Below are 14,436 nucleotides of genomic sequence, written 5' to 3'. Positions count from 1 at the left end.
CTTCCGGGATGGCTATGCCGTTTTCGGGGGCTGAGGTCGGGTTCAGCCAGGTCTCCGTCAGGAAGGTGACGTCTGGGGAGGTAGAGTTGAGAAGGTCCCAGAGTTCGACAGCGTGTTTGCGGGCCGAGCGGGTGTTGAGGAGAATGCATCTGAAGTAGTTGGGTTCTTTGGCTGGCGGTTTGGTTGGCCGGGTCCTTGGATGCGCTTCGGGGTGGCCTGGTAGCAGGTGTGTTCTCGTCCGGGGTTGAGTGCGTGGAGGGTGCTAGCATCGTAGCGGAGTCAGGCGTTGTGGTGTTCGCGGGGCCCAGGGGTTATGGCGGTGGGCGCGGTCCAGGTGCGGACGGGATTGCCTTAGGCGCGCATTCTACGCGCCAGCGCGCGGCCGCACAGCGGCCTCCATTTATGGGGAGGTGGGAGGGAGGAGCAGCTGGGAGGCGGGGGCGAGCGAGGGGGCGGCGCCGCAACGGGGGAAGCGGGAAAATGGGATACAAAAGGCAAAAACAGGGGGGTCAGCACAAACACAGGTGATACAATAAAGGGGCACAAAATGAAAGTGGGGAGAAGTAGGCAACAAGTACCACAGATTCAGGTGCAGGTATCACGGGCACAGAACGATAAGGAGGAGCGGCAAACTTGCGGCAGCAGCAGGGGAGAGGCGGGGACACACAGGAGGTGCTGTATGGCGTGGGGAGCGGCCTAACCTGCAAGCAGGGTCACGGGTCGTTCCTCTACTATAAATAATTAATAATAGTACTCTCTAGTACTGACTCTCTACAACTCACTCTCTACTCTACTACTCACTCTCTACTCTCTACTCCTATCTCTACTACTCTCTACTCCTATCTCTACTGCTCTTTACTACTCTACTGCTCTACTGCTCTTTACTACTCTACTGCTTTTACTACTCTACTCGCTACTACTCACTCGCTACTACTCACTCTAAGCGCAAACATACATACATCTCTATATATATAAATATATATGCATTTATGTATATATATATATATATATATATATACACATATATATATATGGCTCAGGGGTTAGAGGCGGCAGACCCGGAATCTGAGATCGGTCCTGGACCAGGGTTCAATTCCCCGCCCCGGCGGGTCTTGGGCTAAATTCCACGGACTCGATAATTCTCGTCCCGGTGCCTCCTCGACTCTCGGGTTCCCACTCTGCGACTCTGGGCAATAGCTTGCTTAATCTCCACAACGGCCCCTCGCGGCGGGATGCCTGACTTTCACCCTGTGGACACCCTGTCAGGGCTTCTCACAGGGGAATACCAGGACGGGTTCCCTAGGCAAGCGCCAGGATGCCCTTGTGGTGACAGGTTGCGCTATATAAGTATACCTACATTTACATTTACATTTACATACCCATATATACACAAACACATCTGCCTATCTATATCAATACAAATATAAATTCACGCATACATATACATATATGCATACATATGCATGTTATGTACATGAAAGTTTGAAAAACACTAATAAAAGTGAAGCTAAAAAGCCACCTAATAACAAAAAGTATTGCTTTAACTTAAACGAGGGCGAGACCTATTGCATTTTCAATGCTTGTTTTTTCTGCCGTCACTTCTAGGAGCAGTGCAATACTGCCACTCAGTCCAATGGTGCCACCTCTTGGCGCATGGAGAAATAGCAGAAAACTTCCACAAGGTGAGACATGGAAACAATGGATCCATGCACTTGAGAGATATAACCAACAGGACAGACAAGAACAAAATCAAGCAATGGTACTAATAACCAGTCTTACCGCTCTGGAGATCAGCAACAGACATCCGGCAGACCAATACTGCTGCAGCCAGACCTTCTGTCACTATGGGAACTTGTGTGGTCTGGGAAGATGCCTTCTCCACAGTTTGCACTAGCATTGGCAGCAGTTCTTGGGCCTGCTGGAGCGTGTCACCTAGGCAAAGAAATGTATCCAGGTGAGCAAGAATTAACCAGTCAGAAATGTCATGTCTCAATCATGGGTAAATATAAAACTATACATGACAAATTACTGCTGAAGTGTAATTGAACAAAAAACATACAAGGAATATGAAGTGACCTGGCCATAGCCTCAACCAGATGGAAAATAAGAAAGCAATTCATTTGTAACACAGGGTGGTAAAAAACGAAAAAAGGTATATACGAGCAACATGATCATACTCATTGCCTCTGTTGGAATGTATATTCCTCAACAAGTCTGTAGGAAAGTGGGTTTCTGTTGCAGTAACCCCCCCCCCTTTTTTTGCCAGACTACTGATGCACTTTTGACTTGATGTGCCCTGGGTCCCTGCCAATCAGGTTCCCAGGGCCTGTGTTCTTCCCCAACCCTAATTGGCATCTCTGGCCACAAGTCAGCCCCAGGTAAATGGTACCTCAGGTACCCAGGGCACTGGGACCAGGGAAGACCTTTAAGGGCTGCAGTACTTATTGTGCCACCCTTGGAGGTCCTGTACCTTTACACACACACTGCCTTTGCAGGCTGCGTGTTTTGGTGCAGAACAAAGTGAAGAGTCGACATGGCACACATCCCTGCGTGCCATGCCTACAACCCACTGCTCTGGCATAGATCAGTCACCCCTCTATCGGGGTGCACTATACCAGAGGTGGGAATACAGGTGCATGAGCCCTGTACCCCTACAGTGTCTAAGTCCATTCTTAGAGAAGAAGGAGGAGGAGGACAGAGCCCTGCCAAGAACCTTTGGATGGCGGAGTCAGTCCGGGTTGAGTGCGTGGAGGGTGCTAGCATCGTAGCGGAGTCAGGCGTTGTGGTGTTCGCGGGGCCCAGGGGTTATGGCGGTGTTTGCGGGGGCCAGGGGTTATGGCGGTGGGCACGGTCCAGGTGCGGACGGGATTGCCTTAGGCGCGCATTCTACGCGCCAGCGCGCGGCCGCGCAGCGGCCTCCATATATGGGGAGGTGGGAGGGAGGAGCAGCTGGGAGGCGGGGGCGAGCAGGGGGGCGGCGCCGCAACGGGGGAAGCGGGAAAATGGGATACAAAAGGCAAAAACAGGGGGGGTCAGCACAAACACAGGTGATACAATAAAGGGGCACAAATGAAAGTGGGGAGAAGTAGGCAACAAATACCACAGATTCAGGTGCAGGTATCACGGGCACAGAACGATGAGGAGGAGCGGCGAACTTGCGGCACCATCAAACGGAAGATCAATCAGCCTCTCCCGAACTTTTTCAGTGAACACGCCGTCCCGAAGCCAAGCATGGCGACGGAGGGCGACTGAGAAAGCCATGGCCTGGCTCAGAACCTGCGAGTTGTCCAGAGCAGAGCGGAGCGGAGAATAAACACCGCCAGTTACCGGCCATCCAGCGCATGATGCCACAAGTCCACTTGAACAGTCTCCTGTGAAGAGGCGGATCACAAAGACGCAGCCGAGTCCCACAAACAAGAGGTGGCCCTAGTCATCACCCACAAGGTGTTAGGGGCCCGCAGAGCAGCGCTGGTCAAGGTAACGAATATGCTACTTACCAATATGCATCTGTTCTTGGCATGTAGGGCTGCTGACATTCATATCTGTGCATGGATGTCCCCCTAGAGTTGGGTCCGGATGATCGCACATTGTTGTCCTGGAAGAGTCTTCGAAGTATCACGAGATAGGTGGCTCCTCCCCTGGACTACAGTGCACATGGGCATCGACTCCATCCCCCAGATTGTTTTTAGCCATTGTGGCAAAGATGGAGTGTAACACCGTGATTGATGACCATGCTAAGAGTGATTCAGAGTGCTGCAGCCGCTACAGGCGCCAGGGAGGAGGGCGGGCGATATGAATGTCAGCAGCCCTACATGCAAAGAACAGATGCATACTGGTAAGTAGCATATTCGGTTCGAGGCATGTGGGCTGCTGAATTCATATCTGTGCATAGAATACATAGCAGTCCCTCCATTAGCGGCGGCCGCCCGTGCCAGCTGCAGCAGTTTGAAAAAGTGTTTTTAGAACAGCCTGCCCTACAGCTGCCTGCTGTTTGGAGTGCACATCTACACAGTAGTGTTTCGTTAATGTGTGTGTGGTAGACCATGTGGCTGCTCTACAGATGTCTTCTAAAGGAATATTTCCAAGGAAAGCCATGGAGGCCCCCACCTTTCGGTGGAGTGGGCCCGTGGGGGGACCGTTAGAGTGCGCTTGGCTTTTTCATAGCAAATTTGAATGCACTTAACGATCCGCCTGGCTATACTTGCTTTGGAAATGGGGTTGCCTTTGTGTTGTGGCGAAAAGGCAACAAATAGCTGTTTGGTTTTCCGAAAATCTTTGGTCCTATCAATGTAAGGCTCTCTTGACGTCTAGTGTGTGGAGCATTCTCTCCGCCACGGACTCAGGATTTTGGAAGAACACAGGCAGTTCTATAGTCTGATAGATATGGAACCGCGAAACCACCTTAGGAAGAAATTTAGGGTTAGTGCGAAGCACCAACCTGTTGGAGTGAATTTGCATGAATGGCTCTTGGATAGTTAGTGCCTGGAATTCACTAACGCGTCGCAGCGATGTGATCGCTATCAGAAAAGCCACTTTCCATGTCAAGAACTGAACCTCACATGAATGTAGAGGCTCAAAAGGTGGACCCATCAGTCTGGTAAGGACCACATTTAGGTTCCATTCAGGAGCCGGTGAGGTCCGGGGGGGAATGACTCGTTTGAGTCCTTCCAGAAAAGCTTTGATGGCAGGCACTCTGAAAAGTGAGAGATGCTGCCTGTTTTGGAGATAAGCTGCTATTGCGGATAAGTGTATACGAATGGAAGCATAGGCCAGATTGCATTTGTATAGATGTAACAGATAACAAATGATGTCGTGAGTAGATGCGTCTAGCGGGACGCTTCCATTTCGCTGCATAGCATGCTCTGGTAGTGGGTTTTCTTGCCTCCCTTATGATAGCCATACAGTCGGGAGGCAAGTTGAGGTAGCCAAATTCTAAGACCTCAGGAGCCAGATCGCCAGGTTGAGCTGTTGCGGATCTGGATGCTGAATGTCGCCATGGCTCTGCGTCAAAAGCCTGGGTGTGAGGTGCAGCCTTTGAAGCGGTACCATGGATAGTTCTAGAAACGTGGTGTACCATGGTTGGCGTGCCCACGTCCGAGCAACCAGGATGAGTGTCATCGAGTGTTGCCTGAGCTTGCGTGCCACCAGCGGTATTAGAGGTGCTGGGGAAAAAGCGTACGCAAATATGCCTGACCAGTTCATCCATATCGCATTGCCTTGCGACTGTGGGTGTGGAAACCTGGCGGCAAAGCTTTGGCATTTGGCGTACTCTTTTGTGGCGAACAGGTCTATCTCTGGATGACCCCACTGCTGGAAGTACGGGTGGAGTACTGATGGATGTATCTCCCACTCGTGCATTTGGTGGCTGTACCTGCTGAGCAGGTCTGCCATCTGATTGTCCTTGCCCGGGAGGTGTTCCGTCATGAGGAAGATGTTCCTCTGAATGGCCCACTTCCACTTGCTCTGAGCCAGATGAGACAACTGTGGAGAGTGTGTACCGCCCTGCTTTTGAATGTAGTACATGGCTGTCATGTTGTCTGTCCGGATCAACACGACCTTGTTGCACAGATGAACTTTGAATGCTTTCATCGCCATGAAGATAGCCATCAGTTCTAGAAGGTTGATGTGCATCTTCTTTTGCTGCGTTGTCCATAGTCCATGCACCGTGTAGTGGAGTACATGAGCTCCTCAGCCCTGGAGAGATGCGTCCGTTGTCAGAATGATCTGTGGCACAGGCTCCTGGAACGGTCGGACCCTGCAAAGGTTTTGTGGATTCCACCAATGCAGAGAGTTGTATGCACGACCGGTCACCAACACTAGGTCTTTCAACTGTCCGTGAGCCTGATTCCACTGACGTGCTAAGCACTCCTGAAGCAGACGCATATGTAGTCTCGCATGCGGGACTATGAAGATGCAGGAGGCCATCATGCCTATCAACTGCATGAACACTCGTGCTGGAAGTGAGTGCTGCGGTCTGAATTTTTGTATCAGCGATTGAATGCTGTTGATCCTCAGTGAATTTGGCTGTGCTTTGGCTGCCAGAGTATCTATTGTCGCGCCCAGATACTGCCGTACGTGGGCGGGCTGAAGGTGGGACTTTGGATAATTCAGTGAGAATCCCAGAAAGTGAAGAAGGTGAATGGTGTGGGACATGTGGGCGGCACAGTGCTTGGCCGACTTTGCTTGGATAAGCCAGTCGTCCAGATAAGGTTAGGCGTGAACGTTTTGTCTCCGTAGGTGTGCAGCCACTGTCGCCAGGCACTTTGTAAACACCCTGGGTGCCGTTGTCACTCCGAAAGGGAGGACCTAGAATTGATAATGTTGATCCTGAATGGAGAACCGGAGGTATTTTCTGTGTGACGGGTGTAGCGGAATATGAAAATATGCATCCTTCAGATCTAATGTTGCGAGGAAATCTCCCTGACTGAGCAACGGTAGAACCTGCTGCAATGTTAGAATGTGAAAGTGTTCTGACAGAATGTACTTGTTTAGGGGTCTGAGGTCCAGTATGGGTCTGAGGGACCCGTCCTTTTTCGGGATCAAGAAGTACAGGGAGTACACTCCTGTACCTCTTTCTTCCACAGGCACGAGCTCGATTGCTCCTTTTTGCAGCATGAGGACTACCTCCTGCTGCAATAAGTGCAAATGCTCTGTGGACATAGGACGTTGTCTTGGGGGGTATGTTGGGTGGAGTGGATGTCAACTCCAGACAATAACCGTACTGGATAAGTTTCCTGACCCACCTGTCTGTGTTGATGGATTTCAAGACCGGCAGGAAGTGTTGTAGTCTCCCCCCGACCAGTGTTGTATGGTCGGGGGGCAGTGACAAGGCGTCACTGTTTGTTAGTGGCGGAGGATCTGGAGCTGTTGTTTCCACGACCTCTGCCCTTGGCGCTGTTTCCACGATAGCCACCTCTACTTTGTTTGGTGTATGTGGTTTGCGCGCCACCTTTATTGTACTGTGTTTGCTGGGACAGCTGGCCTCTGGAAACTCCTCTATCTATCCACCCCTGAACTGCTGCGACTGGAGAGCCCCCATAGACTTCGCAGTTTCAGTGTCCTTTTTGATTTTTTCCAAGGTGGTGTCCACCTCTGGGCCAAATAAATGATCAGGAATCACAGGCAGATTTAGTATGGTGGTTTGTATCCCTGGCTTGAACCCGGAGATTCTGAGCCAGGCATGTCGCCTCAACATGACACTTGTGTTAATGGCTCTGGCTGCGGTGTCTGCTGCGTCCAGTGCACACTTGATAGAAGCATTTGATATGAGCTTCCCTTCCTGTATGAGCATCTCTGCTGCCTCCTTATATTCGTCTGGCAAGCGTTGTAACAGGGTCTCAAGTGTATCGTAATGGGCCCTGTCATATCTGGCTAAGAGTGCCTGAGTGTTTGAAATGCGCCAGATGTTGGCCGCTTGAGCTGCCACCCTTTTCCCTGATGCTTCTAACACTTTGGATTCTTTATCAGGGGGAGGAGCATCACCCGTTGTTTGCGAGTTTGCCCTCTTCCGGGCATTGGAAACAACCAGAGAGTCCAACGGCACAGTCCCTTAATGTAGGTAGGGTCCCCAGGCGCCGGTTTGTACTTTTTTTCAATTCTTATCACCCTGGCCCTTGTGGGCTCTTTAAATATGTCTCCAGCCTGTTTCAAGACACCCTTTAACATTGGCAGAGTCTTGACAGTTCTCTCTGAGGTGGAAAAGGTGTCAAACTGAAAATCCACTTCAATAGGGTCAGCATGGAGCTGGAGATCGTGATTCTTGGCTGCCCTCTCAATAAGTGCATTAAACGCCGCCGAGTCTTCAGTGGACGATGTTTTTACAGCATACACATGACTGTCCGGGGCAGTGTGATGATCCCCTGGGTCAGCAGCATCCGCCCAGGGTTCATTGTGATCTTCCGGATCAGTGTCCACAGGATAGCTGTACTCCTCATTGTCACCTTCCCCTGTCTCCACATCCGAGTAAGTGGGCGAAACAGGAACAGTCTCTTGGCCACGTGGAGATATAGATTCTACAAGAACGGGTATTGTAGTAGAATCCCTCTTCTTTTTCAATGAGATTCTATATGACTCCATAGGCTGTTCCGGGGCGATCTTTCTTTTGTAAATTGAAAGTCTACCCGTTTCTGTATCGATGAATTGTTCCGGCTGCTCTTCAAGCAAGGGTTGTCGATGCTTTGTGACCAGAACCGCAGTTGTGGGCTTTGGCACTGTGGACACCTTCTTGGACGCTTCGACGGCCATTTTAGGGGCGAAGGCCTTCGGTACCACTTTAGGCGGCAGCGTGAACTGGATGGGCGCCGGCGATTTTTGAGGTTTACTGGTAGGCTTTGGTGGTGGAGTATCCTTTGGTCCGTCAGCCGAAGCCTTCTCAATTCTTTTCAGCGAGTCCGACACCTGCTTTGAAAAGGAGGCGGACGGCTGCGTCGACTCGACGGGTTCCTTCGAGCCACCGCCAGGCGTGGACTCTAGGTTCGTACGGCTCTTAGGCTTGTCTGGGCGACGCGTAGGATCGAGAACCTTCTGAGCTCCGAGTCCTTTGTCTGTGTCGACGGTCTTCGGCGCCGATATCTTCGGGTCGACGTCCTTGACCATTTTTTTTGGTGTCCCAGTCTTCGGCTAGACACCCTTTAGCAACCTCACTGGGTCGATACCACCTTTATGCTTCGTCGGCGCCGATAGTTCAGAGGACTTCGAGCCGACCAAAGCAATACGAACTTTCGGTTTTGATTTCGCCTCTAGTGCTTTTGGTTGCGTAGGCACCGAAGCTTTCTCTTTCGGTTTCGGTTTAGCAACCCGTGGCTCCTTAGAAGTGTCCGAAGCCGGGCCCGGAGCCGAGGCTGTAGAACCCAGTGTAAGATCTTGGGTAAGGCCATGTGGCGATCCCTTGACCTGAGCCTTAGTAAGTGTCTTGGCCCCAGTATCAGTGTGTGGGCCTAGATCCTCGCTTGAGCTATCTTCCTTGGCCCCAAGGGCCCCATCGTCTTCTCCTACCTAGTCGACGACGTCTTCAGTATTGACCATTTCAATATCATCGTCGTAGCTGGAGTCGATCTCCGATGCGGGATCAAACAGGTTTTCTGGAACCTCCCACTCTGCACCCTCATCGTCTTCGGCATCGAAGATGTTCACCGGGTCAGGTGCCGTCTGCTGGGCTTCCTTGCGCGCTGTGCATTGAAGTCGAATCGTCTTCTTGGAGCGGAAACGAGAACAAACCATACAACTGGCTTCCTCGTGATCCGGTGACAGGCACTTGTTGCACACCGGGTGGACGTCGATGTGAGGATATTTCGAGTTGCACACGGGACATCTATTGAACGGGCTCCGTTCCATGATGAATCATCGATAAGGCCTCTGGCGTCGATCGGGCCTTCAGTGCCGAAAAGCCACGCTGCTCCTCTGGATGTCCGGCTCAGGAACTGAGCCGGAACAGAACTGGGCACTGATCGCAAGACAATACCGACGACAAACTAAAGGCCTTTTGGCCAAAAAGAAAGTTTTTTATCGATAATGAACTTGAATGAACAAATCTGCATCCGGACCCAATGGAGTCGATGCCCATGCGCACTGTAGTCCAGGGGAGGAGCCACCTATCTCATGATACTTCGAAGACTCTTCCAGGACAACAATGTGCGATCATCCGGACCAAACACTAGGCGGCGATCTATGCACAGATATGAATTCAGCAGCCCACATGCCTCGAACACATGTTACACCCCCAACAGTCCAGCCAGCGCGGGCCTCCCGGGACGGTGGAGTCAACAGTGGCGTCAGGGAGGGAAAAGCAGTCCGCAAAAGCGGACTTGAGGCAAAGGGATGGAGAGAAAGACACGCTGGGTCACGTGGCGCCGGAAGGAGTCGGCGCAGAGGGTGTTGAGGCACCGGATCCCCCGATGCGGGGTGCCTCCAAGCCCCCATCAGTGAAGAAAGGAGAAAACCCTCAAAGGGAAGCAATAGCTCCCTCCCACCAGAGCCCTGGACGAAAACCTAAAAGAGATGGTCCGCCGAGAAATGAGAAACCGGGTCACCCATGCGCAGAATACCCACAGCTGTGGACACTGCGTTGGCGAAGGCCGCACCCGCTGCTGTAGGGCCCCATGGTGGAGAAAGCAGCTCCTCCGTGGGTGACGGCTGTAAACTGAGGTGGCCGTCCCCTAAGCCAAGCGGGGTGGGCAAGGGCCAGACCTGGAAGCCAGAAGGGACCTGGGAAGAGTGGAGGGATCTGTCGCTCCTCCGGCGAACACCGCGGCCTCGAAAATGGCGGGGAGCCGCCCTTCGATGATGCCGGCGAAAAAGCCAATACGCGGCGGCCTGCTCCGGGGAGGATGGCACCAGTAGGCACCCAACCTCCGGAGAAGAGGGAGCGTCCGAAGACAAATCGGCGACCTGACGCCTGTCCGGCGCCGTAGAGTCCGCCGCCTGAGCCAGGACGGCATCACCATCTGGCGCCAAGGAAGACGCCGGCTAGGACTCCTCCAAGCCACACCGCGCCGGGGACCGGAACGGGGCCGGAGCCGAAGTGGCCAAGGGGCGTCGCCGGATCGACACCGACTCGACCTCCGACGGGGCAGCCGCCTGCGTGGAGGAACGAGAGGAACCAGGGGAGTGACACGAAGCCCTCCGCCAGCCTCGGCCCAGAATGTGACGGAGGTGGCCCGGCGACCCATGCGGCACCGCCAGGACCGATTCAACCTCCGATGAGGCAACCCCCTGCGTGGAAGGACGAGAGGGGCCCGGAGGAGGACGAGGGGTCCCCGTCCAGCCTCGACCCAGAGCGGGACGAGGAGGGTCCACCGACCCCTGTGGCGCTGCCCAGTCCAGCAGGTGCCGGCGCCGTAGTGGAATCAGCTCAGCCGTGGACAAGGCCATCGCCTGTCCAAAGAGCGGAGCGGGGCTCGGGGATGCGACCAGAGCCCTGGCGACATCCTGCGACACCACAGGGACTCCCGCGGGAGTTAGCGGCGAGGCAGAGGCGCCGTGGTCCGAAGGAGGGACCCCCGAAGCGACGCAACCCTAAATGTGGAGGTAGAGTCCAATCCCCAACTCGGCCCGCAGAAACACCTCCATCAGGGAGTGGTCAGATATTCCTCGGGCCCTATGACAGCCAGCCTGTAAGAATCCGACCGAGAGAGTGTGTGTGTGAAGATAGAGTCTAAACGTGATCCACTACCATGCGCTGCGGAGATGTGGGAGTTTTGTCTGATAGCGGGATTGTGCAGTATCCACAAGTCCACCTACCCCATTGCAGTCGCAAAAACCTCCAATGGCAGCAGCCCCCCGGCTCTGTGGGAGCGCGCATCTCGGTCTAGTTCCTGCGATATCGTCTCATTCATGTCCCCACCCAGGATGAAAGTACTCACTGGCATGTACAACAGTAGTTTGCTAAGTTCTGGGAAAGTTACCCCGTGCATTCTCGGAGGGATGTACTCTGAGCATATATTAAGGGTATGACCCTCCTACACCCCAGTCAGCGCCATATAGCACCCCATATGATCACACCATGTGCAAATTATCGCAAGTGGCACCGTGTTGTTGAGCAATATCGCTGTGCCCCTGGAACCAGTGGTGAACCCTGCATTTGTCACCAGCGTATATCCAAACCGATTGAGCGCTATATAATTATTTCCCTTCAGGTGCGTCTCCTGCAGGAGCACTATAACTGGAGAGTGTCTACGGAGATACTGTAACATCATGGTAAGTTTGATTTTGTCCCCAGACCATTCACATTCCATGATAGCACCTTTAGTTTCTTAATGTGTTGCGAGGCCATCTAGGAGGAACATATGTTAAGTGTCCACCCCACTTTTCCCCTCTTCATCCTGCTGCCCCCAACCCCTATATATCGATGTGGCACCTTCTGTCCTAAGACCCAGATCCCTTTGAATTGCATTGATAGACTGAAGCAAGCATAACACAACAGCAGAAAGGAAAACCCCATTAACTATAAGCCCCCTCCCTGCTACCCCAACTAGCAGAGCACCTGTCGCCCAGTAAACAATCAAATAGTGAAGGGGCTGCCGAGGGTCGCCACCCTAAGTCCCAGAGAGGCCGCAACCCAGCCTGCAACCCAGCCCAAGTCCAGTAAAGTTCTGTTGCAGTGCACTACCAAAGCCAGTGGGGCCACCCAGCATAAGGATTTTAAGTCTCCACTTACTGGGCATTGCCATATACATTACATGATTCCACTGCGAGTTACAGAAAACATGAATATGCGTCACTGAGGTTATTTTCTATTAGTCTCTAAGACCGCTGGGAACATAGATCGTGACCGCCGAAAACGTTGGCCTCGCTTGTCCAACCCCTCCCACCCACTCGAAGATCCAGATGGATGATCACAGGTGTCTCTCCAGCCACCCTCCTTACGCTAGTTGCCCCTCTGCGAATGTCCCTCATCCAGCCAGTCTTGCACCTCCGAGGGAGGGGGCTGTGAAGAACTAGGACTGACCATTGTCGATCAATTTGAGTTACGCCAGTAAAAACATCATATACATATACCTTATGACCCTTTCCCTTAGGGCGCGCTCCACTCCAAGGTGCGGAGCACATGCTGCACCTTTAAAATAAAGTCCGGGAAAAATGTTATGATCGGGTTTTCTTTTGGGGGGGGGGGGGCTGGTTACCATGGAGCCTAGCAGCTTGCAGAATAGCGACCCGGTCCCTATAATTCAGGATCCTAGCAATGAATATTCTAGGGGGTTCCCCCAGCTTCGGCGGAGGGATCGGAGCTCTGTGAGCCCTTTCCACTGTAAAAAGGGTGGACAGTTGTTTAGGTTTGAGATGGTTTAGTATTAGGTCCTCAAGGAAAAAGGTCCATATTGGGGCCTTCCGCCCCCTTCGGGATCCCAACCACCCGAATGTTGTTCCGGCTGACCCTTCCTTCCTGGCCCTCTAGCTTCAGGGCCAATTGTTTGTGTTGGTGAACCGGTTGTTGAACCAGCTCCTCCAATTTGCGTGTGGTAGATTGAAGTTCCTTTATGTTTGTCTCATGCCACTGCAACTCTTTCCGAGGTCCTGTTCATATCTGCACAAATTAAGTTCATTTCTATAGAGACTTTATCAATCTTTGTTTCTAGCGTTGATCCGAGAACGTGAATGGCCGCAATTATTGGGCCTAGCAATGGCTTGGATGCTGCCTCCCGTTCACCAGAGGCTCCCTCCTCTGTGGATGGCTGCTTCGGAACCGTATATTTGTCCAGTTTGTTGGACTGCACCTGCGGTGCTCCTTTTGAGTCATTGTGCATAAGGCTAGGCCACTGTAGAATCGCTGTATGGTTGACACCCAGTGCACACCTGTCTTTCTCTGCTTCTCCAATTAGGCCCAGTCGCTGAACCTTATCGTCGGGGTGGGTACACACCAGGAAGGGGTCCACAGCACAACTATAAGCAACATCCCAGGATTCCATTTCCGAAATTGTCGTCCTCTCGAATCGAGATACGTGTACAAACCCAGCGCCGGAGTCTTCTGTGAGGCTAAGCCCCTTCCCTCACAATGAAAACAGCGTAGCTCCGTGAAGCAGAGTGTGGTGAGGCCTCCTGTACCTTACCTGCCGCCAGGTCTGGAGTTGCACTCCACCGGAGTACAGGCCTGGTGATGTGTAAGGCCCGTCGCCCTCTAGCGCATCAATCCCAGGAAACCAGCACAGATTCAGGCCGGTCGCTTCGTGAGACTCGGACCTTCGGATAATGGTGCTAAAGCACTAGCAAAAGAGTGCCACACAGTGATAGGGGGCTCGCTGTGACTACGGTTGGTGGCTGCTGGCAAGCAGGCCACTGTGTTGTGGGAGCAACGCTCCTGGATTTTATCTCAGGGCAAATGGGGAAACAAAGTAGCACCAAAGGTGCACCCACAGCGGCACTAGGGCGGGCGGGTGCAGGGTGCTGTTTCGAAGTCGAATGCACTGTTTTCAATGGAGAGCCTCCGGTTTGCAAACAAAGCTGCGCAGGCAAGGAGACAAAGGACTTCTAGGTGTAACCACCACTTCGAGAAGTAAGTTGGGAAGTTAGGGGTTGGTTATGCAGCATCTGTTTTGGCACACAAGGCCGTTGGGCGTCAGGTGCAGGGGTGCCTTTTAGGGTCGGATCTTCTTACCAGCTCCTGGTCGCGGTTAGGGGGGCTTTCTGGATTTAGACTGCAGGCGTCAGCTGGAGGCTTGTCCGGGGTCGCCGGATCTCGGTTCAGGAGCCGTGGTGCCCCCCTTGTGGTGTTTGCCCTGTCGAGCTCGGGCCATGGACGGCGGGTGCAGAGTGGGGCGGATTTGCGGTCTACGGCTGCTGCCAGAGGTTGCGATTGAACAAATCCGGCGTGTACAGGAGAAGCAGTCTTTGGAAGCTAAGGCAGGATGGTCCTCCAGGGATTTTGAGGTTGCTGGCTGCAGGACACCAGGATTTCGCAGGAGCAGGTTCAAGGTGGAGACAGGCCGGTAGGGCTGGGGCCAA

The 14,436-nt window shown here is 52.9% G+C and overlaps 1 protein-coding gene across 2 annotated transcripts in view; it reads right to left on the bottom strand.

Annotated features, from left to right (window-relative positions):
• GCN1 (GCN1 activator of EIF2AK4) overlaps window positions 1-14,436 on the bottom strand; it is a 746,722-nt gene that overhangs the window by 500,337 nt on the left and 231,949 nt on the right. For both annotated transcript variants that reach the window (XM_086942874.1, XM_086942875.1), the window contains exon 15: window positions 1,780-1,932. In XM_086942874.1, coding sequence (XP_086799000.1) covers window positions 1,780-1,932 — 153 coding nt within the window. The remainder of the gene's footprint in view (window positions 1-1,779; window positions 1,933-14,436) is intronic.

This window comes from Lissotriton vulgaris, chromosome 11 (assembly GCF_964263255.1).
Source record: "Lissotriton vulgaris chromosome 11, aLisVul1.2, whole genome shotgun sequence".
Classification (NCBI taxonomy): Eukaryota; Metazoa; Chordata; class Amphibia; order Caudata; family Salamandridae; genus Lissotriton; species Lissotriton vulgaris.
This window is presented reverse-complemented; position numbering and strand designations above follow the sequence as displayed.